We start from the raw sequence: 27,646 nt of genomic DNA on the forward strand, positions 1-27,646 counted from the left end.
GCCCCGGACGCAGTTAGCCCGGCCCCCGCAGTCCCCTCCCCGAGGCCGCGCCCGCCCGCGCCCGCCGGCCCCGCCGCCTGGGGGAGCTGAGGCGACGCCAGCCTTCCGCCCGCCCCAGGGCGGGGGCGCTCGGCCCGGCCCCTCTCCTGCGCCCGCGGCCCCTCCGCCTCCTCCTCCTCCCTCTCGTCCACCTCCTCCTCCTCCGGGCCGCCTGCCCGGCTCCTCGCCCCGCCCCGGGTCTGCGGGAAAGGAAACCGAAAGTGCGCGGCGCCGGGCGGGGCCGCCGACCTGCTGGGCCCGAGCCCCACGCCCGCCGGCACTGCCGCCGGAGCCCGCAGCCGGTGAGTGCCCGCCGCGCCCGCACCTGCCGCCCCGCGCCGCCCCGCGCCGCCCGCCGGAGCCCGCGGCCCCTCCTCAGCGCCCGTCACCCCCCGGAGTCCTTTCCCCTCCTGGGTCCCGTCACTCCCCGGAGTCCTGTCCCCTTCTCGGTCCTGTCACCCCCAGGAGTCCCGTCCCCTCCCGGTCCCGTCACCCCCCCCCCGAGAGTCCCGTCCTCTCTGCTCACCCCCCTGTCACCCCCAAGCCTTGTCATTCCCCAGACCCTGTCCCCTTCTCGGTCCCTGTCACTCCCCAGAGTTTCTGTCCCCTCCAGCCCCCGTCTCCTCAGCCCTGCTTCCCCCAGTCCCGTCCCCTCTTCAGTCCCGTCCCCCTGGGTCCTTTCTCCTCTGCTCATCCCTGTTTCCCCCAGTCCTGTCCCCCCCCAGCTCACCCCTGCCCCCCAGCTCTTCCCCCCCACCCTCTGCCTCCCCAGTCTGGTCCCACCTGCTCAGCCCCTGTCCCCTCCAGTCCTGTCCCCGCTGCTCAGCCCGTCCCGCTCAGCGCCCTTCCGCAGTCCTTAGCAGCTCCACGCCCCCAGCTCCCCGGAGGTCTCCCCAGCGCCCTCAACACCTCCCTCACCTTCGCCCTCCCTCAGTGCCGGCTCCCACCACTGCCCCTGCCTCACCATGTCCATCCCCATCCCTCACCCCTGTCACCTCTTTCACCCCTGTCTGTTACCAAGCGCCCTCAACACCCCGCACTCCCCATCCCTCCTGGGGTCCCCCAGCACTTCAGCAGGTGGCCCCGCACCCTGCCCTGCCGCCTCCTGAAGCCCGCCCCCCGCACCTCTGCAGCTCCCCCCGCTGAGCCTGGGAATGCGCCTTCCTGCCCAGGGCTGCCCCCAGCCCGCTGCCCCGTGACCCCACAGCGTCTCCCTCCGAACTGGGCTCCGGTGCACTAGAGACTTATCCCGGACTCTGGACACTTCCCTGCAGACCAGCCTTCACCTCCTTCTTCAGCCTCTTTCATTCCACCCTGGTAATCACCGTGCTCTCATTCTCATCCCTGTACCCGCTTGACCATCACCGATTTTCTTCTTCCTGCCCTCTTTGCCTTCATTCCCCCCCTCCAAAAAAAAAAAAAAAAACATTTTGTCTGTTTATTCATGGCATTTCCTCTTCCTATGTGTGCCTCCCTTTCTTGCTTATGTTTCTTTTTTTCTTTATTTCCCCTTACTGCTTTTATTTCCCCTAAATTTCTGGGTTTCTGTTTTAATATTTTTCAAGAAAAGAAGAAATTTTCCCCTTAAACAACAAACAAACTATTGAACCTCCGCCATGAGAGCAGGGTTTGATAAGATTAGGGAAGAGACTGGCCAAAAGTATTGTAGAGCCGTGGTGCAGGGGAGATTCCTTTTTCTGATGAGAATAACAGTGCCCCTCATATAATGCTAGATCTATTCACAGTTTCCAACTATGAATATTTTAAAACTTTGGCAGTCTCAAAAATTTTTTTGCTGAGGACTCTGAGTCACCTGCTTTTTCCCTAACCCTAGCCCACATGATATGCATGAGTTAAACTGAGATGTTCCCTTAGAGAAGCTTCCTCTTACAGAACCAGTGTCAAAAATCATTTAGATAAAGGAAAGAGGAAAGAAAGAATTGCGGATTTCTAGTGGTTCTGAGAAAACAGGACTCATAGGTGCTAAGTTAATCAATAGCTTTCTAGTTATTGAAAGGTAATTTCTTTCTCTTGATTTAGTACAGCAGAGAGTTTAATCACTTAGCTGTGTTCCAAAGAATAGGATAAAGGATAATTGCTCACTATTTTCAAACTCTAGAGGATTGAGAGGTATAGAGTACTGTATAATAATGCCAGATAGGGTGATAGTACATGGTTTTGGATTAACAAAAATGTACTCTTTTCTCCTGGCAACAATATTTGCTTTACAGGAGAGGAAAATGAAACCTAGCAACTGTTTAAGCAACTTAGCTAGAGGTATAAACTGAACAATAGTTTTGAATGTGAATTGACACTCCCTCATCCCCAAGGAAAAGCAAGGAAGAATTTGATCCCTTGAAATCACCTAAATTATGAATTTAATGTTTTATTTTATAATTGGTTACTCACAAAGTTGAGCACTTTGTGCTCATGATTAAAATCTGCATTTAACTCTTAGTTAATCATTGAAAAGTAAAGGCAGAATTGGCTTGATTGTTATTAGATGCTGTTTCAGGGCACTGATAATTCTCAACCTGTGCAGTTCCAGATAACTGAAAGTAACGTGAGCGTGAATGAATTCAAGTGACTTAAACATGGAAGACAGAAGACCTCATCTGGAGGCCAGGCCCAGGAATCCCCATACCAACCACAGAGGTAAACAAAGTTTCCTACCTAGTGAGAAGGAAATACTGAGCAATCAGAAGGAACCTGGGTTGTCTATCAATGAGCCACCTGAGATTGCCTGCATCTTTCAAGTAAAGAATGACTTATTCCTTAACTATAGCATGAATGACTATGAAAAACAGATAGGTTTCTCCTTTCCTTAAGAGAGATGATGGATGGGTGTAGTTCAATTTACAAATACAGTGATGGGATGTCAGAAATGGAAATAACTCTTGGTTTGGCACAATGCTATTAATAGAAACATAATACAAACCCAAAACATAATTTTTTAATTTTCTAGTAGCATAATTGAAAAAAGCAAAAGGAAGCAGATTAAATTTTACTTTTAAAATTCAATACTAATTTCTTTCATATGTGAAGTGTTATGAATAAGCATAAAACATTTCAAGTGATTATAATCTCCTTTCCCTGTAAAATTGTGTTTCAGAATTGAGCATATTCATTAGAACAAAGTAAGGTGATAAACATACATCTTAGATCTACATTTATTTTATTTATTTTTAAAAATTTTGTTTAGATATTGATGGATCTTTATTTTATTTGTTTATTTATATGCAGTGCTGAGAATCAAACCCAGTGCCTCACACATGCTAGGCAAGCACTCTAACACTGAGGTACAACCCCAGCCCCTAAATTTATTTTAATTTGGAGATTCCTTTGAAACATTCAACTAATGAATTCCAATTTTAAAATGTGTTTCTGTTAGTAGCCAGTGTAAAAGTTAATAAATAAAAACTTTTTAAAAGCATTTCTTGAAAATTTTAAAAATTAACTTCACATTCAAATTCTAATACCCATATCAGAAAAGTACAATAGTTGCTTTATATCGAATAGCACATTGAGTTAGACTATATGAAAATTCCAGCAGGTTTTAATATTCTACAATTATCTCTTTGAGGAGGAATTTTTTTTAGCTGTTCATGGGCACAATATCTTTATTTTGTTTATTTTTATGTGGTGCTGAGGATAGAACCCAGTGCCTCACACATGCAAGGCAAGCGCTCTGTCACTGAGCCAATACCCCATCCCAAGAAATTTTAAAACAGGGATTAGAAATCAAATCTAATTGGCAACAAAATCAAGAAGACCTTTGTTAAGATAACAAATACTTCAATGAATTTCTAGCATATACTATTTGCTTGTCTGTCTGCATCCATATAAAATACTTTACTCAATTTTTTTCTTACAAAAAATATTTTTTTAATATTTTGGGTTTTGGGGGGTTTTTTTACTTGTAATTGGACACAATACCTTTATTTTATTTTTATGTGGTGCTGAGGCTCAAACCCAGCACACTACACATGCCAGGCAAGCACCGTACTGTTGAGCCACAACCCCAGCCCCTTCCTCACAAAATATAAGAGTAGAAATTTTTTTATTTTATTTAAAAGTTGTGAGTAATTAATAAGAAATTCTTCATATGTGGTTTATTTCCAGAGCAGATATGCTTTATTCAAAAAACTTTAATGCTATTTAATAAAAATTTAATGATCTTTCTTACTTATTGTATCCAAATACTGTCATTAAAAAAAATTTTTTTTTTTTTAGTTGTAGTCGGACACAGTACCTTTTTATTTTATTTATTTTTATGTGGTGCTGAGGATCAAACCCAGAGCCTCACATATGCTAGGCAAGCGCTCTACTGCTGAGCCACAACCCCAGCCCCAAATATTGTCATTTTAAAATTGAATGTACTTCATTATCATAATACTTTAAAAACTTTAATAATATTTTAATCTCCTCAAATACTTAAATATTAGCCACATTTTACTTTTTTTTTTTTTTTTATACCAGGGATTGAATTCAGGGGTACTCGACCACTGAGCCACATCCCTAGTACTATTTTGTATTTTATTTAGAAACAAGGTCTCACTGAGTTGCTTAGCGCCTCATCATTGCTGAGGCTGGCTTTGAACCCTCAATTCTGCTATCTCAGCTTTCCAAGCTTCTGGGATTATAGGTGTTCACCACTACGCCTGGCGCATTTCACTTTCTTAATAGCCATGTGGGGCTAGTGGCTAGTATAGGTTTAGAGTCCTAGTCCTCAAACCAAAGTTAATTCTAAGAGCATCACTGTACTGAAGAAGTTATTGTTTGCTTAGAACTTTCTAACAAACAACTAATAGATTATTGCTTTTTTTTTTTTTTTTTTAAGTTTGTAAGATGTCATTCAAATTTTTGTTGTGAATCAAATGAGGAATTACTGTGGAATTTTATTTTATGGACTGTGTGTTAAAAGAATGAGAAATGATACATTTTTTCCTTCTTTCAGATAACAGTCTTCTAATCAGACCTAAATACTAAAAGCAGGAATTTCTTAGATTGTGGGAGTTGGAAAAGTAAATATGAAAATAACTATAAAAATTTAGAGTTCAGATGTATAGCATTCATATTTGCCAAGTACTCTTTTATGTTGTCACATGAAAATTTTCTCTACAAAGTTCAAAATAAAAGGAAAAAAAAAAGAAGTATATAAGTGTATTTAGTATCTGGTCTCATGAAATAATATGATTATCTTAAATATTTTGTGTACTTTCAGTTTTCATAACATTTTTTAAAATATTATTTTTAATTATAGATGGACACAATCCATTTATTTATTTGTTTTTATTTTTTTGTGTTGCTGGGGATTGAACCCAGTGCCTCACGCATGCTAGGCAAGTGCTCCACCACTGAGCCACAACCCTAGCCCCTTATAACATTTTTTTTATCCAATCATTGTATACAATCTTATTCTTAATTAATTAGTAAATTTTTTTTTCCAGGGATTGAACCCAGAGTTGTTTTACCACTGAGCCACATCCTCAGCCCTTTTTATTTTTTATTTTTAGATAGGATCTTGCTAAATTGCTAAGTTGCTGAGGCTGGCTTTGAACTTGTGATTCTCCTACCTCTGCTTCCTAAGTCACTGAAATTACAGGGATGCACCACCATGCCCAATTTATAGTCTTATTTGTTTTTAAAATCACAGTGTCATTCTGATAAGTTGAGTTTAGCTCCATTATCAGTTTTAGAGGAACAGAAAGTGAAAAAAACTGGACTTTGGGTATGTTGGGTAAGGTCACTTATGAAATGTCTGGTAGATGAAGGAAAACAAGTTTGGTGTCATCCACAAAGTAGCGTTCATGTTCCTGTGTGTACTGAGTGTGACCTCATTATCCCTCCTCTAGCTCAGCTTTCTGTGTGAGTGTTGGTAGTAATCAATAAGAACTGTGTTTATGAACTACTTCTCAGAAAGGAGGAAAACTTCAGTTTCAGTTTGCTGGAACAAAACTTGATATCCATGTTTCAGTTTCCTTCACAATCTATTAGCTGAAAAAACATCTTGGTAAAGGAAGTCCTCCCTTCCTCTTTCCTGTTCAAACTGCTTTGGCTGATGCTGGGCAAAGTTCAGATAGTGTTTTCCTTCATAGTTTTATTCCATTTGATGTCTGTTGTTTATGGTAATTGGTTAGCCGAACCAATAACCACAGAAATCAAGAGTATTCCCAGGGAAAAATAGTTATTACTGACTAGTAATAACTAATATTTACTAAGAGCTTCTCATGTGTCAGGTAATATTCTAAGTATTTTATAAACTTTAAAAAAATTTTTGTAGTAGTGTATGGACAGCAAACCTTCATTTTATTTATATTTATGCAATGCTAAGGATTGAACCCAGTGCCTCACACATGCTAGGCAAGTGCTGTACCACTGAGCTACAGCCCCAGCCCTATAAGCTTTTTTGGGGGATGGGGATATCAGGGATTGAACTTGGGGGCTCTCAACCACTGAGCCACATCCCCAGTCCTATTTTGTAGTTTATTTAGAGACAGGGTCTCATTGAGTTGCTTAGGGCCTTGATAAGTTACTGAGGCTGGCTTTGAACTTGCGATCCTCCTGCCTCAGCCTCCCAAGCTGCTGGGATTACAGGCATGTGCCACTGCTCCCGGCTTGCCCTATAAACTTTTAATCTACGACAATCTGGACATTGAGACCTAGAGAAATTGTACAACTTGGTCATGGGTACACAGTGAAGGGTATGGCCAAGCCAAGATCTATTCAGCCCTGAAATTTATGTTCTGTTACTTGATAGTAGCAAAAGACTAGAACCAATGTATTAGGCATTTAACAAATGTTTATTCTTTTCCCTTTTGCGTCCTTTGGAAAAATAATATTTTTATAATGTGTATGGCACTCATAATAAACTTTCTTTTCTTTTTTTTTTTTTTTTCTTTTGGTGTTGTGGATTAAACCCAGGGCATTGTAAATTAGACAAGCACTCCACCACTAAGCGGCACTCCCAGCCCTATCTTTCATTTATTATACAACTTGGTAGGAAATTTTTGTCTCTACAAAACCTGATCTCCTTGGTTATTTGGAAAATGAAAGCATATTTATTGTTGTCTCATTCAGTTTCTTTGCCCCTTGATTCTGTGCTTACCCAATATTCCCATTGTGTTTAGGGCTTATGGATGGAGAATTACCACCAAGAGCTAGAAATCAGGCCAATAACCCACCAGCCAATGCTCTCAGAGGAGGAACCAACCATCCCGGAAGGCATCCTAGGGCCAACAATCATCCTGTTCCTTACCGGCAAAGGGAGGAGAGATTTAGGGCCATGGGGAGGAATCCACATCAGGGAAGGAGGAACCAGGAAGGGCATACCAGTGATGAAGCTAGAGGCCAAAGACATGGTCCAGAGAATGATACCAGGCAGAGAAATGACAACCAAGAGGGTAGGAATCGCAGACCACCATGGTCCAATGAAAATTTCCAGCAGTGGCGGACCCCCCACCAGAAGCCTACGGAACAGCCACAGCAGGTTAAGAAACTGGGCTATAAGTTCCTAGAAAGTCTTCTGCAAAAAGACCCCTCTGAGGTGGTCATCACACTTGCCACAAGTTTAGGGCTGAAGGAGCTCCTATCTCATTCTTCCATGAAATCCAACTTCCTTGAGCTCATCTGCCAGGTTCTTCGGAAGGCTTGCAGCTCCAAAATGGACCGCCAGAGTATTCTTCATGTACTAGGCATATTGAAGAACTCCAAATTCCTCAAAGTTTGCCTGCCTGCTTATGTGGTAGGGATGAGTACCGAACCCAATCCTGACATTCGAAACCAGTATCCGGAACACATAAGCAATATCATCTCCCTCCTCCAGGATCTTGTAAGCGTCTTCCCTGCCAGCTCTGTGCAGGAAACTTCCATGCTCATTTCTCTCCTGCCAGCTTCTCTTAATGCTTTGAGAGCTTCTGGTGTTGACATAGAAGAGGAGACAGAAAAAAACCTGGAAAAGGTGCAGACCATCATTGAACATCTGCAGGAAAAGAGGCGAGAGGGCACTTTGAGAATGGATACCTATACTCTAGTGCAGCCTGAGGCAGAAGGCCATGTGGAGAGCTACCGGACCATGCCCATCTACCCGACCTACAATGAAGTGCACTTAGATGAGAGGCCCTTCCTTCGTCCCAACATCATTTCTGGAAAATATGAGAGCACTGCTGTCTATCTGGATACCCACTTCCGACTCCTGAGAGAAGATTTTGTCAGACCCCTGAGGGAAGGCATTTTGGAACTTCTCCAAAGCTTTGAAGATCAGTGTTTGAGGAAGAGAAAGTTTGATGACATCCGGATCTACTTTGATACGAGGATCATCACTCCTGTGTGTTCATCATCAGGCATTGTCTATAAGGTTCAGTTTGATACAAAACCACTGAAGTTTGTTCGCTGGCAGAACTCTAAGCGATTGCTGTATGGGTCTTTGGTATGCATGTCCAAGGACAACTTTGAGACATTTCTTTTTGCCACTGTTTCTAACCGGGAGCATGAAGATCTCTGCAGAGGAATTGTCCAACTCTGTTTCAATGAGCAGAGCCAACAGCTGCTAGCAGAGGTTCAGCCCTCTGACTCTTTCCTCATGGTGGAGACAACCGCATACTTTGAGGCTTATAGGCATGTCCTGGAAGGACTCCAGGAGGTCCAGGAAGAAGACGTCCCCTTCCAGAGGAATATTGTGGAATGTGACTCTCATGTGAAGGAGCCCAGGTACTTGATAATGGGGGGCAGATATGATTTCACCCCCTTAATAGAGAATCCTTCAGCCACTGGAGAATCTCTGAGGACTGTTGAGGGTTTGAGACGTCCTAGAGTTAATGTCTTAGACCCTAGCCAGTGGCCCTCAAAAGAAGCCCTGAAGCTGGATGACTCTCAGATGGAAGCCTTGCAGTTTGCTCTCACGAAGGAGTTGGCAATTATTCAAGGACCTCCTGGAACAGGTAAGACAAATTTTTTCAGAGCATTTGACATATACCCTATAACATAGGCAAGGGAGGCTTTGCTCTGGGTTTCTAGAATGTCTCGCTTAGAAACACTGCCCTGAAATGGCATACATTTTGTCTATAAAGTAGCCACTCAGTGATTTTCCAGTGGGGACCATGGGCATGCATAGTAACAAACTCAAATCACAAGGTTAGAAAAGACTGCTAGAAGTCAAATTCAGGGAGATACGTTACTGTGCTTCATTGAAAAACTATTAATTTGTTTTAATTTTACATTATTTATTTTTGTGGTGCTAAGGGTTGAACCTAGGACCTCAGGTGTACAAGGCAAGTGCTCTATCACTGAGCTACATCACCGGCCCTTTTATGTTATTTTAAATTAAATAGTACCAAATATATAATAATCACAGTATATGCCAAACTGTTTTACATGCCTTACATATGCTAATTCACTTCATCCTCATAATGGTCCTATGAGTTAGAAACCATTACTAAAACCATTTTACAGATGAAGAAATTAAGGCAAAGAATGGTTAAATTACCCCTTATTTAAGAAATGTTACCACACAGGTGGTAACAGACCTAGCACTTGAACTCAGATAGTCTGGCTGAAGAGTCCTGGCTCATGTCTACCCCACTGTGCTTCTCATAGAAGTATTCCTCTCTACCGCCACCTTCCCACCTGCAAGTCTCTTATCTAAAAGTCTGTAAGATCTAGGAGGATACCAACCATGTTTATTTTGCTCACTATTGTATCTGTTGTATCAACCCAGTGTCTGACACTTGATTGACACTAAATAAACATTATTTAAAGAAAAAAAAGGGAGAAATTATTAATTATTATACTGTATTGAAATCTTTGATTTTCCAATATTGCTCCCTCACTCAACTCTGAGTTATTGAGGACAGTGGCAAACTTAGCTTGAAACAATGCAAAAATTTAGCAGTTTGTAAATTTAATTAATGAGTCCATAGCTCTAACTCTTATGTTGATTTTCATAAGTTTTCTCTCTCGTCACAAAGGCAAATTTACCATACTGTATGAAAACCACTTCTAAAGAATTTGCTCTATGAGATCTGAACAATGTACGTGTCCATCAGTAGAGAACTAATTAGCTAAAAATTATCTTAGTCATGAAGAGAGAGAGGATTCTTTGTGTATTGATAGAGAACTACTTCTAAGATATATAAAGTGAAAAAAAAACAAGCTGTGGAACAGTAAAAATAATCTTTTATCTTTTTTTAATATTTATTCTTAAGTTTTAGGTGGACAGAATATCTTTATTTTACATTTATGTGGTGCTGAGGATCGAACCCAGTGCCTCGTGCATGCTAGGCGAGCACTCTACCACTGAGCCACAACCCCAGCCCTACTTTTCTTTTTTTAAAAAAAAGGCATAGGGTGAGGGGATGCAAAAGGCTAAGGGAAAAAAAATACATATGCGGGGCTGGGGATGTGGCTCAAGTGGTAGCGCGCTCGCCTGGCATGCGTGCAGCCCGGGTTCAATCCTCAGCACCACATACAAACAAAGATATTGTGTCCGCCGAAAACCAAAAAATAAATATTAAAAAAATTCTAAAAAAAAAAAAAAAAAATGTATATATATATATATATATATATATATATATATATACACACACACACACATATACGTGTGTGTGTATTTGTGTATACAGAGAAAGACTATCTCTGAAAAGTTACACAAGAAATTGGTAACATTGGTTGCTTCTAGTGAGATAAACTCTGGCATAAGAGACTTTTCACAATATACTTACTATGCTGTTTAGATTTTTAATCATCTCAATGTATTACCTCAAAATTTGAGAAGAAAGATAAAAGCCAGGCATGGTGGTATACAGTTGTAGTCTCAGCTACTGGGAAGGGTGAGGTAGGAGTTGAAGGCCAGCCTGGCAACATAGAGACCCTGTCTAAAAAATAAAAACAAATTGCTCTAAGTAATTAATTGTTCCTTTTCCTAGAATTTTTAGCTTCTTTTTTTTTTATTTTCTAGGCAAAACCTATGTGGGTCTAAAAATTGTTCAAGCCCTTCTGACCAATGAGTCCGTTTGGCAAATTAGTCGCCAGAAGTTCCCCATCTTGGTTGTATGTTATACTAATCATGCTTTGGACCAGTTTCTGGAAGGTAATGTCTATGGGCAAAATTGTTCTTTATCAAAACATTTATGGTGAATAACTACAATAACTTTATATTGCACTTTGAATACAAAGGCCACAGTCTTGACCATGACCTGCAAGGCCACATGTCCTAGCCTGACTCTGAACCTGATCTTTGTTCTCTTCCTTCATTCTTCCTAACTCCATTAGCACTGATTGTCTTCAATTCCTTGAACTTTATTTATTTATTCATTTACTATTTTATTTATTGTTGTGCTGGGGATTGAACTCAGGCCCTAGCACACACTAGGCAAGCACTGTACCACTGAGCTACTTCCCTAGCCCTCCCGGAGTTCTTGTAGTTTCTCAGTTGGCTCATGCTGTTCTTCTTTCCCTCTCTCTCTCTCCAACTTGAACTCTGTTGGCCTGTCTGGCTCTAATTTATTCTTCAGGTCTTACCTTAAATCTCTCAGGTGGACTTTCTCCATTGCCCCCAAACAAAGTTAAAGTCTCCTTTTGTATTTTTTCTTTTAATCTCTTTCATGTTTCTCCACACTAGATCATAAATACTGAGGACTGGTCAGGTTAATTACTGTATTCACTGATCCTGGCATATATTAGACACTCAAAAAATACTGATTGTTGCGTGGAGGTGTAGCTCAGTGGTGGCTAACATATGCAAGACCCTGGGTTCAGTTTCCAGCACTGCAGACAACAACAACAAAAAATTAACGGCATTAATGAATAAGTATTTTTATTTTTGCTTATTTTCTAAATAAGTGTTTTTATTTTTGCTTATTTTCTATTCCTCTGTAACCTCCTTTCACCTACGTCTTCTTTATTCTTAAAGTTTCAGTTTAAATAGTAGATCCTCAAGAATAGATCTCTACCTGGCCCAGATCAGGTGAGGTCCTCTACTATCCACTTGTAGCATCATGTACTTATAGGACTCATACTTACGGCTATTAAGATAGATTGTTATTAAAATAGATTGTTTACTGCGTATCTTCTTTGCTAGAACTTGAAACAGAAGAACAAGTAAAAACTGAGTTTGTGTTTTGACTGCTGTATCTTCAAAACCTGGCACTTGCCTGGGACGTGTACACAGTAATCAAATCTGCAAAATAGATAACATTTACTGGGTGCTTGCTTTGTGCCAGGCCCTAGCTAAATGCCATAAAGTTGTTATTTTTTTAATCCAGATTATAGCTCTATAAAAAAGTTGTTACTATCTCCAAATCACAATGAAACTTAGACACAAATTACATAATTTACTCAGGTTACATAACAATAAATGTTAGAGACAAGATTTGTGTCCCCAATTGTTTGATTCCAGAGCCTGTGGTCTTAAGCACTACACTTTATAAGCTTATATCCTCTCAAGACCCTCTGGCTCATTAATTGGGTAAATTTCCTGTAAGCACAGTTTGTTCTCTAAGGGACCAGATGAGACAAGATCCCAAATGCACATAACTCTCATCTGAGTTAGTCCAGCATAGGCCTTCTCAACCCTGCAATGTTCTTTGCTCCTCAGGCATCTACAAGTGTCAAAAGACCAGCATTGTGCGGGTGGGTGGAAGGAGCAACAGTGAAATCCTGAAGCAGTTCACTCTGAGGGAACTGAGGAACAAGCGGGAATTCCGCCGTAACCTCCCCATGCACCTCCGAAGAGCCTACATGAGTGTGAGTTCCAGCTGTGGCTATCTGAGGTAGCTCAAGGAACCTACACAAGACAGCAGTAGCATTCTGAGCAGGCTCCCCAGGGTAGATATGGAGGCTCCTCAGAGCTCTGGAGGACCCAGGTTCTTTCCAACATTTCATTCTGTGAATCCCTTGATGTGATCCCTGCCCTCAATCCAAAGTAGAGTAAGGATGAAGGGCACACTGCCCCTCCTTGCCCCTACCAGGACCTTCAGGCTACTTTCCCAAAGCCACCATAGCACTTCTGCATGTAGCCACTGGGCAGGGAAATGTCATCTTTAAGCTGGGCAGCATTGTGCCTGATCAAAAATCTGAGCTTGGCTTAGTGGTGTGCATCTATGTTTGTACTTACTCAGGAGGCTGAGGCAGGAGAATTTATTGAACCCAGGATTTTGGGACCAGGCTGGGCAACCTAGTGAGACTCCCTCTTAAAATTTAAAAAAAGAAAAATGAGGTTTTTTGTTTTGTTTTGTTTGTTTTGGGGTACTGGGGATTGAACTCAGAGGTGCTGTACCACTGCACTAACTCACCAACCCTTTTTACTCTTTATTTTAAGACAGGGTCTCACTAAGTTGCTTAGGGCCTTGCTAACTTGCTGAGACTGGCTTAAACTTGGAATTGCCTACCTCAGCCTCCCAAGTCACTGGGGTTATAGGTGTATGCCTTTGTGCCCTGCTCTGAGTTCTTATTTATTTTTTAATATTTATTTTTTAGTTATAGGTAAATACAATATCTTTATTTAATTTTTATGTGGTGCTGAGGATCGAACCTAGTGCCTCACGCATGGTAGACGAGCGCTCTACCTCTGATCTACAACCCCAGCCCCATGAGTTCTTATTTTTAAGGAAAAGAGAGAACAAATACTGCAAGACTTGTAGTCTATGCCACAATATTCTTGGCCTGTTTTTATTTCATATGTTTCCTCTTCTTACTAACTGGTAGGCATCTTTTAGATCTTTTGGTTACTAATCCTTTGGTTTCAAGATCACAGTAATGTACCTTGAGAAACTGGTTTGTTGATTATTGATTGATCATTTATTCTTTTTTCTTACTTTTCTTTTTTAGCTTTGTTTTCTCTTAGGATAGGGACTGAATTTGAGGGAGAGTAATATGTCTTCATCACATCTTTCCCTGTCTTCTTGGCAGATCATGACAGAGATGAAGGAATCAGAGCAAGAGCTCCATGAAGGTGCCCAGACCCTAGAGTGTACAATGCGTGGTGTCCTCCGGGAACAGTACCTGGAGAAGTACATCTCCCCCCGGCACTGGGAAAGCCTAATGAGTGGACCGATGCAGGTAGGGCTCATCCCAGGGTCACACACATGGCTGCCTCAGCACTCAGAGGTGGCTTCCAGTAGAAGTAGCAGTACAAAGCTTTAGCTATAGCATGATCTGATGCTGCCATAAGGCAAAAAGTTCTCTTTCATGATGAGAAGCAGTTGGACATGCTGGTCAGGAAGAAGACTCAGGAACCAACCTCTATGTTTGAATCTTGGCTTTGCTTTGGGCAGATTACTTTTTCTGTGTTTGTTTATCCTGTTAGAAAACTGGGAGGACAGTAGCATTAAAGTGAACCATATGAAATTGCTAGTACTTGTAACTTCGTCTTATAAAATGGCAATTTCTTATAGGTCAACTTAATTCTTAGAGGATTATCATTTGTATCATTAAGTTAATATTTGTAAACTCTGAACTTAATAAAAGGTCTGGCATGGTGGTGTATGCCCATAATCCCAGTGAGTTGGGAGTCTGGAGCAGGAAGGTCACAAATTTGAGGCCAGCCTCAGCAACTTAGTGAGACCCTGTCTCAAAATAAAAAAAAAATCAGAAAAAAATGTCTGGAGACACAGATCAAAAGTAAAGTTCTCCTGGGTTAAAACCCTGAAATGGAAATTAAACCATAAGCAGAAGTAACCTAGCACATCCAGAGCTTTGGCTCATACAGACTAACTAAGTGACTTGGGCCAGTATGATCCTCACCAGTCAAACAGGGAAATAATAGTGCCGCCTTCAAAAGATATCATAAGATGTAACTGAGACCAAATTTATAGAGTGACTAGCCAGGAACCCAGTGAAATGGGACCTCTGTTATCACTGGGTTGATGATTTCCAGTGCTTGACAAACTCCCTAAAAAAGGGAATCAATCAGATCCAGTAAATAAGTCAAATAGTTTAGTATGAAAAGTTAGGAAGGAGCGAGCTGTGGCAAACAGGGGAGAGAGTGGCACCAACCAGCTCCAGCCATTTGTTGCCATTTAATAATAAAAGTTTATTGTTGGTGTAGATCCTGATTTTGTCAAAAGATAGAAATTTTGATTTTTTAAGTTCTGTATAAGTCATATTAAATGTTCCAGTTGTCCAAGGAATGCCAGTTTGCAACTTTTGAATTTTAAGGGAATTTTGTTTGTTTGTTTACTTGTTTTTTGTTTGTTTGTTTACTTGTTTTTTGTTTGTTTGTTTTTGAGAACTTGGGATGGAACTAGGACCTTGTACATGTTAGGCAAGTGTTCTACAACTGAATTACATCCCCAGCCCCTAAGGGAGTTATTTTTGATCATTTGAGGAAACCCTGCCTTCATACTGTTGTCATGGAGTTCTCATCATTGATAATTCTTCCTTTCTTAGGACAGCGAGTGGATCTGCTTCCAGCAGTGGAAGCACTCCATGATGCTTGAATGGCTGGGTCTAGGTGTTGGTTCTTTCACTCAAAATGTTGCCTCAGCAGGACCTGAAAATGCAGGTAAGAAGTACATGTCAACCTAGAACCACTTCTTCACTTGGAATATGGTAAAGACTAGACAGCAAGATTTAAAATTAGTGCTCAGAATAAATGAAAAGCTGTGAATCAATCAGTGAAAGTCAAATAGGAAAATAGATAAAAGACCTTGAATAGGCACACCACAAAATAAGAAATCCTATTAATCAATTGACATATGAAAAGTACTCATCAAAACTAGAGGAGTTGGGCGTGGTGGCACGCCTGTAATCCCAGCAGCTTGTAAACTGGGGCAGGAGGATCACAAGTTCAAAGCCAGCCTCAGCAATTTAGCAAGGCCCTGAGCAACTCAGTGAAACCCCGTCTCTAAATAAAATAGAAAAAGGGCTGGTGATGTGGCTCAGTGGTTAAGTGCCCCTGTGTTCAATTCCCAGTACTGGAAAAAAGAAAAAAAAAAAAAAAGCACCAGCCTCAGCAACTTAACAAGGCCCTGAACAACTTAACAAGGCCCTGAACAACTTTTGAGACTCTATCTCAAAATAAAAAATATAAAGAGCTGGGGATGTGGCTTAGTGGTTAAGCGCCCCAGAGTTCAATCCCTAATACCAAAAAAAAAAAAAAAAAAAAAATTGGAGTGGTAAAACAGCAATAAAATACTATCACATACCCACCAGGTTTTATATAACCCTTCAGTGAGAATATGCAGCATTGGAACTCTGGTACACTGCCAGTTGGTCTATAAATTGGCACAACCACTTGTGACAAGTAGGAAAACAGAAAGAATTGAAATGTCCATCCACATTTGTACAACGGGTGGATCTATTACTGTCTGTTAAGATAAATACTGTGCAACAGTGAAAAGGAATGAGTCACATCATGTCTAGCAATATAGATGAATCTCAGAAACATACTGAAGGGGCTCAGCGGTAGAGCACTCACCTAGCACATGTAAGGCACTGGGTTTGATCCTCAATACCACATAAAAATAAATAAATAAAATAAAGGTATTGTGTACAACTATAACTAAAGCAAAAAATACTAAAAAAAAAACAATAGAAAAGGCAAGCTAAAAAATTACAGATATCAGATATTGTGGTGTTTAAACGACATATATATGTATAATTATATATGTACACGCTATTTGCATATGTAAATATATATTCACATGTATATGTATATATATGTGTGTATGTGTTTGTACACACACATATATGGTAAAGTTTTTTTGGGGTTTTCTTTTAAATAAGAGAATGAGTTATTCGAAATTCAGGTTAGGACGACTTACAAGAGGGATCTTCAAAAAAATTGGTAGTTTCCACCCAGTTTGGGAGGATGGTACCTGGATGTTCATTTTTATATTTATTTATTTATTTATTTATTGGTGTGGCTGGGGATGTGGCTCAAGCGGTAGCGCGCTCGCCTGGCATGCGTGCGGCCCGGGTTCGATCCTCAGCACCACATACAAAGATGTTGTGTCCGCCAAAAACTGAAAAATAAATAAAAAAAAAAATTTCTATTTATTTATTGGTACCAGGAATTGAACCCACAGGCACTTAACCACTGAGCCACATCCCCAGCCTGTTTTATTTTGATACAGGGCTCAGCCTCCTGAGTTTCTGGGATTACAGGTGTGTGCCACTGCACCTGGCTTCATTATCCTTTAAGTTGTATCTTTATATTGTATTTACCCTCCTTTGTGTATTTTTAAATATCTTTTTTTAGTTGGACACAATACCTTTATTTTTATTTATTTATTTATATGTGGTGCTGAGGATTGAACCCAGTGTCTTGCACGAGCTAGGCGAGCACTCTACTGTTGAGCCACAACCTCAGACTTGTGTATTTGCCTTCTTAAAAAGGCATTCAGTCGTATGATTTTTTAAACGTAAAATATGTGACAAAATATATAAGGAAAGTGAAGTCTTCCTCCCCTAGAGTCAGTCCTCCCAGTTTCCCTTTCCCCAGGTTACCATTTAAATCCCTTCAGAATGTCTTCGTACACCTCAGCTCTTGGAGGTGCCCTCTTCCTTCCTTGACTTCAAGAATCTCCATCCAAAATACCGGCAAAATATCTGGCAAAATACCGCCAGATCCTACAGAAGGTGGAGCCTCGCATTGTCATTGTGGAAGAGGCTGCTGAAGTCCTTGAGGCCCATACCATCCGTGTTCTACCTGCTTTCCTTTTTTAGCCCAGGCAGAAGGAGAAGAAGAGGAGGAAGGGGAGGAGGAGGGTTCGCTGATTGAGATTGCAGAGGAGGCTGACCTGATTCAAGCAGACCGGGTGATTGAGGAGGAAGAGGTGGTGAGGCCCCGGCGACGGAAGAAGGAAGAGAATGGGGCAGACCAGGAGTTGGCTAAAATGCTTTTGGCCATGAGGCTAGACCACTATGGCTCCGGAACTACAGCTGGACAGGAGCAAGCTACAGGAGAGTGGAAGGTAAACTCACTTCGTTCCATGAAAGTTTCAATGAGAAACATGTTCAGTTATTACTGCCAGATGGGCATGGTTAAGACTCTGCTGGAACAGGCCTGAGAGTATTCTGACCACTCCTGTCTTCCCCAGCTTCTATTACTTTACTTGGTCCTCACAGTTAGCTAATGTACCCATTTTGCTACCTAACCCTGGCCTAAATCCCAAGGGTATAAAAATTATGGTTCAGAGGGGTGCTGGCAAGAAGTACCTACGTAGAAAGACAAGAAGGAGGTAACCAAGTGCTTCTCTGGAACTTACAGAAGAATGTAGTATATATGAGTCAAATCAAACACAGTCTTAGTGCCTTGTGCCTATCTTCTCAATCACAAAATCTAAGGACCTTCATTACATTTCTAGAGGCTTAAAGTAAATCCTCCAGGCTACATGGAATGCTTATTCTTCTTTCAGCTTGGAATTTGACATTTCTCTTAAAGCCAGAGTGGTATAAGTGCCCATACATTTCCATGTAGACCTTCTGTCTACTCCTATTGGTGGAACCCAGTGGTCCTCTTATTGCAGCAGAGGACTGAGTACTCACAATGCCAATTTGTGATCCCCAACCACAATTTAAGGGACTTTTTTAAAAGAGCAACTCTGGATGCAGTTTTTCACCTGAATGCTGGCTTTGCACCTGATGTCCTAGTTCAGTTCAGGTGGTGGGTGGCATCATGATCTCAATCCTTGGAAGCATGTATTGAGTATATTTCTGCCATACAGCATCTGGAGATGGGGATTTTTAATGTGATAACATTCATCTCACATGCCAATCCTTCTAAAGGCTCATGGCAGAGCTAGAGGGGAGCACTTTCTCGAACAGTGCCTTTCACCCACTTGTTAAAGGTATTGTGATGGCATTAGAACCACGTTAGCAGGCCCTATGCCAAGCCCTACATTAAACAGCAGAGGCTAGATACTGATAGCATCCAGTGAGGAAGCCCTGCCCCCACTACTTTCATGACAAACACATTTTAGGAATGAGAAATAGACTAGAATCAAAAGATATTTGATGGGCTGGAGTTGTGGCTCAGTGGTAGAGAGTTTACCTAGCATCCATGAGGCACTGGGTTCAATCCCCAGGACCACATAAAAAGTGAACAAATAAAATAAAGGTATTGTGTCCACCTACAACTAAAAAAAAAAAAAAAAATTTAAAGATATTTGGTGATAACAGTGCTGGTACTATTGTAAGTTTTTTCCATGTAAGGACCTCCAGAGATGTGCTATTAGTCTTCCCATTTTATTAAGGGAGATTCTGAGACACATAGGAGTTAAGTAATTGCCCTGGGGCCCACAATCTAATAATAGGTAGAGCCCAGGCATTCTGGCCCTAGAGTTCTTGTTTAGCCACTCTGTGGTAAGAAAGCTGTTGTGAGAATGTGAGACACTTGAAGTCTATCAGAGGTGGCAGCCCATTTTCTTACATGCTGGGGCCCCCATGTTGGGCTTAGAACTGGGTTTGCCTCTGCTCAGATGGTACCCTGCCTGGTATTGATGTCTACAGACCCAGCGTAACCAGAAAAAGAAAATGAAGAAGAAAGTGAAGGTTGAACTTCGCAAACTGAACACCATGACTGAGGCCGAGGCCAATGCGATCCAGGATGTCTGGCAGCTGGACCTGAATTCTCGCTGGCAGCTTTATAGGTACTGTGCCCCATGCGCAGCTGGCCCATGTCATTTCCCCAGGGAATTCCTTTTCTGTTCCCAGAATACTCTCAAAGACCTTCAACAATGTTAACTAATGACTGAGTACCACCACTGAACTGAGGGCTAGGGATGTAGTCATGGGATAGGAGATACTTTCTCTGTCATCATATTCAGAGTTTATATGCTCTCTGGAAAGACAAAAGTCATCACATAATTTCACAAGTAAAGAACTATACATGGCATAAATACTAGGAAAGATGAGTAGAGAGTACTGAGAATATTATATGGGATCTTAGCTGGTTTGAGATATCCAGGAAATTGACATTGGAGGCAAAATCTGGAAGATGAACAGACATGATCAGGGCAAAGGGGAGCAGGTGAGGTTGAGGGGACCACGTAGGGAAAGGCCCTGAGCTAGGAGGGAGAATGGCTATTTGAGAAATGGAATAGCTTTTGCACAGAGAAAGAGATGTCAAGTGAGTCTGAGTTGTGGACAGGGGTCAAACTTGTCAGGACGAAGTATTCTATGCAAAATTAAGGGAGGGCAGGAATGTGATAGGAAGAACCTATGAGAAATTCTTCCTGAAACTTTTGAAGCCCTTTACTTTCTTTCCAATAGTTAGCCCTTTTTCTTTCTTTGTGGTATTGGGCATTAAACGAGGGCCTCACATATGAGACAAGCACCCTACCACTGAGCAACATCCCTAGCCTTTTAAAAAATGTTATTGTGAGAATGGGTCTAAGTTGCCAGGCTAGCCTCACAATCCTCCTGCTTTAGCCTCTCAAGTAGCTAGGATTACAGATGTGTGCCACTGTGCCCAGCTAACATTTGTTCTTTATCACACTCCCTTTCTTAGCTCTTGACCACCCTACCCATCTTTTGGGGGGCATTTTGGACTCTTCTCTATATCTGGTTGTCTGTCTCTCTTTTTCTCTCACACTCACTCATTTACCTAGAAGCTCCTCAAAGGTCTTGGGTTCACTTCATACATTGGCACATGAAGGGGGTTCCTGTACATTCTCATGGCCTCCTTTCCCTGATTGATCCATTCTCCAGGCTGTGGCTACAGATGTATCAGGCTGACACTCGCCGGAAGATTCTCAGCTATGAACGCCAGTACCGCACATCAGCAGAGAGAATGGCTGAGCTGAGACTCCAGGAAGACCTGCATATCCTTAAAGATGCCCAGGTTGTTGGCATGACAACCACAGGTGAGAAAACGTAGGGACATTTAAGCTGTTCCAGCCAAGCTCCATTCTGGTACCCAGATCCTATCAGAGTATCCGAGGCAGGTAAAGAGAGCTTCTTTAATAGGTTAGAGGAAATACCATGAAAAGCTATTGAAAACAACCCATATTTTGGGACTGCTTAGTGAAATTCTCTCTTGATGAGTTTGCAACTCCCAACAATGACAACATGGGTACGAGGCTCTGGACCACCCAGTGCTCATTCTCTTATTCAGTGGTCGTCTCAGCCCTAGAGGACATAGAAGGACACAAGGAGATTCCGAGAGACCCAGTGGCCCTGTGGATCCTGTACCTCAGCTCAGAGGAACCTCTTGGCTTTTCCTTACTCCAGGTGCTGCAAAATACCGCCAGATCCTACAGAAGGTGGAGCCTCGCATTGTCATTGTGGAAGAGGCTGCTGAAGTCCTTGAGGCCCATACCATTGCTACATTGAGCAAAGCTTGCCAGCACCTCATCCTGATTGGGGACCACCAGCAGGTAAGGCAAGAACTCCTGGAAGATGGACTGCCTCTCTGTGGGGAGGAATCAAACAGGAAGACTCCCACCTCTCTGTTTAAAGAATTCACAAAGTGGGGCTGGGGTTGTGGCTCAGTGGTAGAGCACTCGCCTAGCACGTGTAGTCACTGGGTTCAATCCTCAGCACCACATAAAAATAAAAGGTATTGTGTCCAACTACAACTGAAACAAAATATTTTTTTAAAAAAGAGTCCACAAAGCTAGTTAATGGCTTTTTGTGATTCCTTTTTTTCTTCCCGTATTCAATTTAAGAACAGGTGCTGTTATATTTGGCATATAGCTTAGCATTAGTATAGTGGCTTCATCCATTCTCTGTACTTTCCTACCCTCCCTTTTAAGTAGACTGTTAGGACAGCAAGTTCCCCAGTCTTCCTGCTTCCATTTTTACTTCCATTTTTACTATCAGACATCTTTTATAAAGGAGCCAAAACAAATATTAAAATTTTAAATCATTGTCATTCTCCAGCTTAAAACCCTCCAGTGTTTCCCACTGCACTTCATATTAAAAATCAAGCTTCTTGAAATGGTCTGCAGAGGCCAAGAAAATCAGCCTGCTTTCCTGACTTCTCATTTGCTCACTGTATTCCCTCCCATGGCTTGCTTTTCAAATGACTGAATAACTGACAACTTCCTCCATGCTGGAGACAGCTCAGATGTCACTGTTCAGAGACGCTTAGTTAAAGAATCCTCACCCTTGGACACTGTTGTCGTGTTATCCTTGGTTCTTGTCTTCAGAGCCCTTGTCACCGTTAACCCTTAGCCTGTAAGCACCTAAGAGTGCCTGGCATATAGGAGGTACTTGAAAAACATTTGCTGGATGAATGAATAGTTGGTGAAAATGTTTGCAGTAAAGAATTCTCAGCTATGTTTCTCTTCTCAGCTGCGCCCCAGTGCCAACGTGTATGATCTGGCCAAGAACTTCAATCTTGAGGTGTCCCTTTTTGAACGGCTAGTGAAAGTAAACATTCCTTTTGTCCGTCTGAATTACCAGGTGAGAAACTGGTCATGTGTTATTACCAAATACCCAGGAGAATGCCCATGGGAACCTGCCAATTGTCTGAAAAGAGAGATCTTATAAAAATGAAACTGGTTTATGCCGGTATGGTGGTGCACACCTGTAATCCCACCACTTTGGGAGACTGAGACAGGAGGATCACAAGTTCAAAGCCAGCCTCAGCAAGGTGCTAAGCAACTCAGTGAGACTCTGTCTCTAAATAAAAAAATACAAAATAGGGCTGGGAATGTGGTTCAGTGGTTGAGTGCCCCTGAGTCCAATCCCCAGTACCCACCCACCCCCCAAAAAAAGAAAATGGTTTATTAATGAAATAACTGTCAAACTTGTTTTATTTTCTGTTATAAAACACCACAAAGTCACTCTGGCGAGTTTTTGTTGAAGGAGCTGTTTATATTGTTCTTTTTCTCGCTATTTTTTTTTTTCAAACATTACTTAAAAATTCTCTACCAACCAGAGAAATTGTCCTCTGCCTGTTTCTAATGACATACATGTTATTTCAGCACCGCATGCGCCCTGAAATTGCCCGCCTCTTGACCCCCCACATCTACCAGGATCTGGAGAATCATCCCTCTGTTCTCAAGTATGAGAAGATTAAGGTGAGTCTGTCTTTCCTGATCTGTCTTTGATGGTGTCAGCAATCTAGCAGGCTATCTTTTCTTTAGCATAGAAGGTTTCCAAAAGGGAACAGCCAGTTTTAAGAATTAAGCTGGTCTTGAGGAGGAATAGTACAGTAGTGTAGTAATCAAGCATTCACACCTGGGGTTTTGAGTCTCAACTCTGCCCCTGAGTAGGTGTAACCTTCAGCAGATTATCTAAGAATTTTGAGTGTCAGGGCTCTTGCTTCATCCCAGTACTGTAGGATGAGGAGGTAAGTACAGAAAGCCCTCAGTAAAGTGCCCAGGTTAGCTGCTCTGTCATCTTCACCATCGTCACTATAGCTGTTGCTTTTGCCCTTGGCCATAATGGTTGGAGTTTGGATGGTTTTTTAAAGTATTAATATCAAACAAGTAGTTTGAAAAGTAAAGTAGACATAAATTCCTTGTCCAGCTCAAAATTTGCCCTGGCCCAAAGATAGCACATGGTGACCAACTTTAGAATTAAAGACTGTGGTATGGGAGGTACAGAAATTTTCCAAGGTCTCTTCCTGGAGCTGGGACAGTGGCCAATGCATGTGAAGATGAGCCGGGGGAGCCAAGGGCCACGAGGGAACCTTTTAACCTATTTTTTCCTTTTTCAGGGGGTCTCTTCCAACCTTTTCTTTGTAGAACACAACTTTCCTGAACAGGAAATCCAAGAAGGCAAAAGCCATCAGAACCAGCATGAGGCTCACTTTGTGGTAGAGTTGTGCAAGTACTTTCTGTGCCAGGAGTACCTGCCCTCCCAGATCACCATCCTCACCACCTACACTGGGCAGCTTTTCTGCCTGCGAAAACTCATGCCTGCCAAGACATTTGCTGGTGTCAAGGTCCATGTTGTGGACAAATACCAAGGGGAAGAAAATGAAATCATCCTCCTCTCACTAGTGCGAAGCAACCAGGAGGGCAAGGTGGGTTTTCTCCAGATATCCAACCGTATCTGTGTGGCCTTGTCCAGAGCCAAGAAGGGGATGTACTGCATTGGAAACATGCAGATGCTAGCCAAGGTGCCCTTGTGGAGCAAGATCATCCATACCCTTCGAGAGAACAATCAGATAGGCCAAACACTCCGACTGTGCTGCCAGAACCACCCTGATACCCACACCTTAGTCTCCAAAGCTTCCGACTTCCAAAAAGTGCCCGAAGGAGGCTGCAGCCTGCCCTGTGAGTTCCGGCTGGGCTGTGGGCATGTCTGCACCCGTGCCTGCCACCCCTATGATTCCCTGCATAAGGAGTTCCAGTGCATGAAGCCATGCCAGAAGGTCATCTGCCAGGACGGACACCGGTGCCCCCTTGTTTGCTTTCAGGAGTGTCAGCCTTGTCAGGTGAAGGTTCCTAAAACCATTCCTCAGTGTGGCCATGAACAGATGGTTCCTTGTTCAATGCCTGAGTCAGATTTCTGCTGCCAGGAGCCCTGCCCCAAGGTCCTGAGATGTGGCCACAGATGTAGCCACCCATGTGGTGAGCTTTGTGTGCAGTTGTGTTCAGTAATGGTCACTGTGGAACTCAAGTGTGGACACAGCCAACAGGTGAAGTGTGGTAATGTGGAAGACCTCAAGTACGATATGCCAGTTAAGTGTACCACCAAGTGTGACACCATCTTGGACTGCGGGCATCCTTGCCCTGGCTCTTGCCATAGCTGTTTCGAAGGGCGCTTCCATGAGCGTTGTCAGCAGCCCTGCAAGCGCCTGCTCATCTGCTCACACAAGTGCCAGGAGCCCTGCATTGGTGAGTGCCCGCCCTGTCAGCGGACCTGTCAGAACCGGTGTGTCCATAGCCAGTGTAAGAAGAAGTGTGGGGAGTTGTGCAGCCCCTGTGTGGAACCCTGTGTCTGGCACTGCCAGCACTACCAGTGCACCAAACTCTGCTCTGAGCCCTGCAACCGACCCCCATGCTATGTGCCTTGTACTAAGCTACTGGCTTGTGGCCACCCTTGCATTGGTCTGTGTGGGGAGCCATGCCCCAAGAAGTGCCGTGTCTGCCACCTGGATGAGGTCACACAAATCTTCTTTGGCTATGAGGATGAGCCTGATGCCCGCTTCGTGCAGCTAGAAGACTGCAGCCACATCTTCGAGGTACAAGCCCTGGACCGCTACATGAATGAGCAGAAGGATGACGAAGTTGCCATCAGGTTGAAGGTCTGCCCTATCTGCCAGGTGCCTATACGCAAAAACCTGAGGTATGGAACCAGCATCAAACAGCGACTAGAAGAGATCGAAATCGTCAAGGAAAAGATTCAGGGCTCAGCAGGGGAAATTGCAACCAGTCAGGAGCGACTTACAGCCCTGCTAGAGAGCAAGAGCCTCCTCCACCAGCTGCTCCCTGAAGACTTCCTGATGCTAATGGAGAAGTTAGCCCAGAAAAACCTATCAGTTAGAGACCTGGGGCTTGTTGAGAATTACATCAGCTTCTATGACCACTTGGCCAGCCTCTGGGATTCTCTGAAAAAGGTACATGTCTTAGAACAAAGTAAAGTGAGGACTCGACTCAACCAGGTCCATGAGTGGCTGGCCAGGAAGCGCTTGAGCTTCACCAGCCAGGAACTGAGTGACCTTCAGAGTGAAATCCAGAGGCTTACATACCTGGTGAACCTCCTGAACCGCTGCAAGATGGCAGAAGGGAAGGTGAAAGGTAGCATAGCAGAAGAGGTCTACAGTATCCGGAACATCCTCGAGAAAACATGTAAGTTCACCCAGGAGGATGAACAGCTTGTACAGAAAAAAATGGATGCTCTGAAAGCCATCCTTCCCTGCTCTGGCCTGGGCATCTCAGAGGAAGAACGAGTGCAGATTGTTAGCGCCATGGGTTTCCCTCGTGGCCACTGGTTCAAGTGCCCCAATGGCCACATTTATGTGATTACTGAGTGTGGAGGAGCCATGGAGAGGGCCACTTGTCCTGAGTGTCAGGAGGTAATTGGTGGTGAAAATCATACTCTGGAAAGGAGCAACCAACTTGCTTCTGAGATGGATGGAGCCCAGCACCCCGCCTGGTCGAACACAGCCAACAACCTGCTGAACTTTGAGGAGATCAGGAGGATGATCTAGGAAGATAGCGCACTGCTGCCTTTTGTCCCAGCCACCATTTGGCTGGGACCGGCTCCCTTACGGAGGAACTGAAGTTTTTTTTTTTATTATTACTGTCCTTTAGTCTTAGCACCTACTTAAGGATCCACTTTTAGGGCTTGCCCACATTTGATTCTAGATTTACCCCTGCGCTAGAGTAAGCACTTTACCTCCAGAACTGAGAGCAGAGTTAATAGAGCTCACCTCTTTCTTTCCTGCAAGTATGGGACAGACTCTCCGGAGCACGCATGGGGCTTCCACATAGGGCTACCTAGTGGTAACTCTGGGTCTTGACTGGATGTTTCTTCTGCAGTGTTCCCAGGGCACAAGTATGAGCTCAGTGAAGCTGACTGATGCTAATCAGATCCTAACCTATAGACTAAATTTCATTGTAATAAGTGGCCCAGAGGAGTCTGGACTGCTTTTCCCTCCAAGGAGCACAAGAAACCCCACTTCCCACCTCCCCGGGCACCCCTCTTTAGAAGATGGAGGCGTGTGATGGACAAAGATTCTTCAGCTCACCCTGACCCACTGACATATTCACTGAGTGGGGAAAGTGCACTACCCCATTAGGAGGCTGTGTGTAGCAGGCCCAGACTAGCTGGGATGACTTCTGTGCCCTTTCCTGTAACTTACACCTGGATAGTGGTTACATTTCCTGCCATCCAAGAGGTTCCATAACAGTGCTGGTTTCCCTGGCCCGAATGGAGTCATGCTCACATTCAGTACCAGCATCACCTCTCCCAAGTATAAGCCTTTGTCCCAGCACTCTCTCGCAGCTTTTACCTGGGCAGGGTTAGCATGCCAGCAGCTTCTGCAGGCCCCAGCCCCAGGCCAGAAGCCAGCCTCAGGCCAGCGGCCTGTGTCCACATTCCCTCTGTCCAGTGTTCCTTAGAACAGACACTTAGATATCTCAGGTCCTTTCTAATGTTGGCAAGAAAAAAACTCCCTTTCCTATGTATGCATTTTCTTTTCTGTCTTTACTATGCACTTTAGCCTATAAAGCCAATTAATAAAAACAATGACGGAGAATCAGTGATCCATTGTCTCCTTTTAGAAACAGCTTGGGAGGCCTAAGACAGACAATCAGGACAGGACAGAGCTGTCGCAACGAACATGTACATGGAAGCCATTCTTGTGTTTTTGTCGTGTGGGGTTTTTATTTAGCTGATGAGTCATTTTTACCTAGGGTGAGAAATTTTTTTTCAACCTGTACAAAAGGGTACACAGTGTTTCCTTCCCCAGTGGCCACCCCGCTCACTTCATGAGTCCTCCTAGAGGTGATCAGCTGAAGCAATGCATATCCCTTTTCAGAAAATTTGCACTCAGCTTTTCAAGCCTACTCAGGACCTACTCGGGACCCACTCTTTGTATACGGAGCCTACAGTTGTGAGTTTGAACTGCATTCTATCATATAGGTGTCCATCATTTTCTAACTCGGATCCTATGTTGGTGACTATTAGGTGCAGCCTGACTGAATACTTTTGAACCTACTATAGTGTCTGGCACATGTGCTACTGGAAAACTATTACTTTTAAC

General features: G+C 43.1%; 1 protein-coding gene across 2 annotated transcripts; it reads left to right on the top strand.

Moving 5' to 3' along the window:
* Window positions 1-226: 226 nt before the first annotated feature.
* Znfx1 (zinc finger NFX1-type containing 1) lies at window positions 227-27,139 on the top strand. Of its 2 annotated transcripts, none has more exons than XM_046433961.2 (14): window positions 227-341; window positions 2,582-2,694; window positions 7,170-8,978; window positions 10,994-11,125; window positions 12,632-12,780; window positions 13,945-14,094; window positions 15,424-15,538; window positions 17,704-17,951; window positions 19,489-19,628; window positions 20,689-20,843; window positions 21,211-21,356; window positions 22,276-22,386; window positions 22,911-23,006; window positions 23,648-27,139. In XM_046433961.2, the coding sequence occupies exons 2-14, from the start codon at window positions 2,613-2,615 to the stop codon at window positions 26,087-26,089; spliced, it is 5,775 nt and encodes a 1,924-aa protein (XP_046289917.1). In that variant the 5' UTR covers window positions 227-341; window positions 2,582-2,612; the 3' UTR covers window positions 26,090-27,139. The 2 variants fall into 2 exon arrangements, with proteins under 2 accessions (XP_046289917.1, XP_046289919.1); XM_046433963.2 differs by having other exon boundaries at window positions 270-341; window positions 2,588-2,694.
* Window positions 27,140-27,646: the final 507 nt, after the last annotated feature.

This window comes from Marmota monax, unplaced genomic scaffold, assembly GCF_021218885.2.
Source record: "Marmota monax isolate L192 unplaced genomic scaffold, Marmota_monax_Labrador192_F-V1.1 WCK01_AAM20220418_F8-fsc00014, whole genome shotgun sequence".
Classification (NCBI taxonomy): Eukaryota; Metazoa; Chordata; class Mammalia; order Rodentia; family Sciuridae; genus Marmota; species Marmota monax.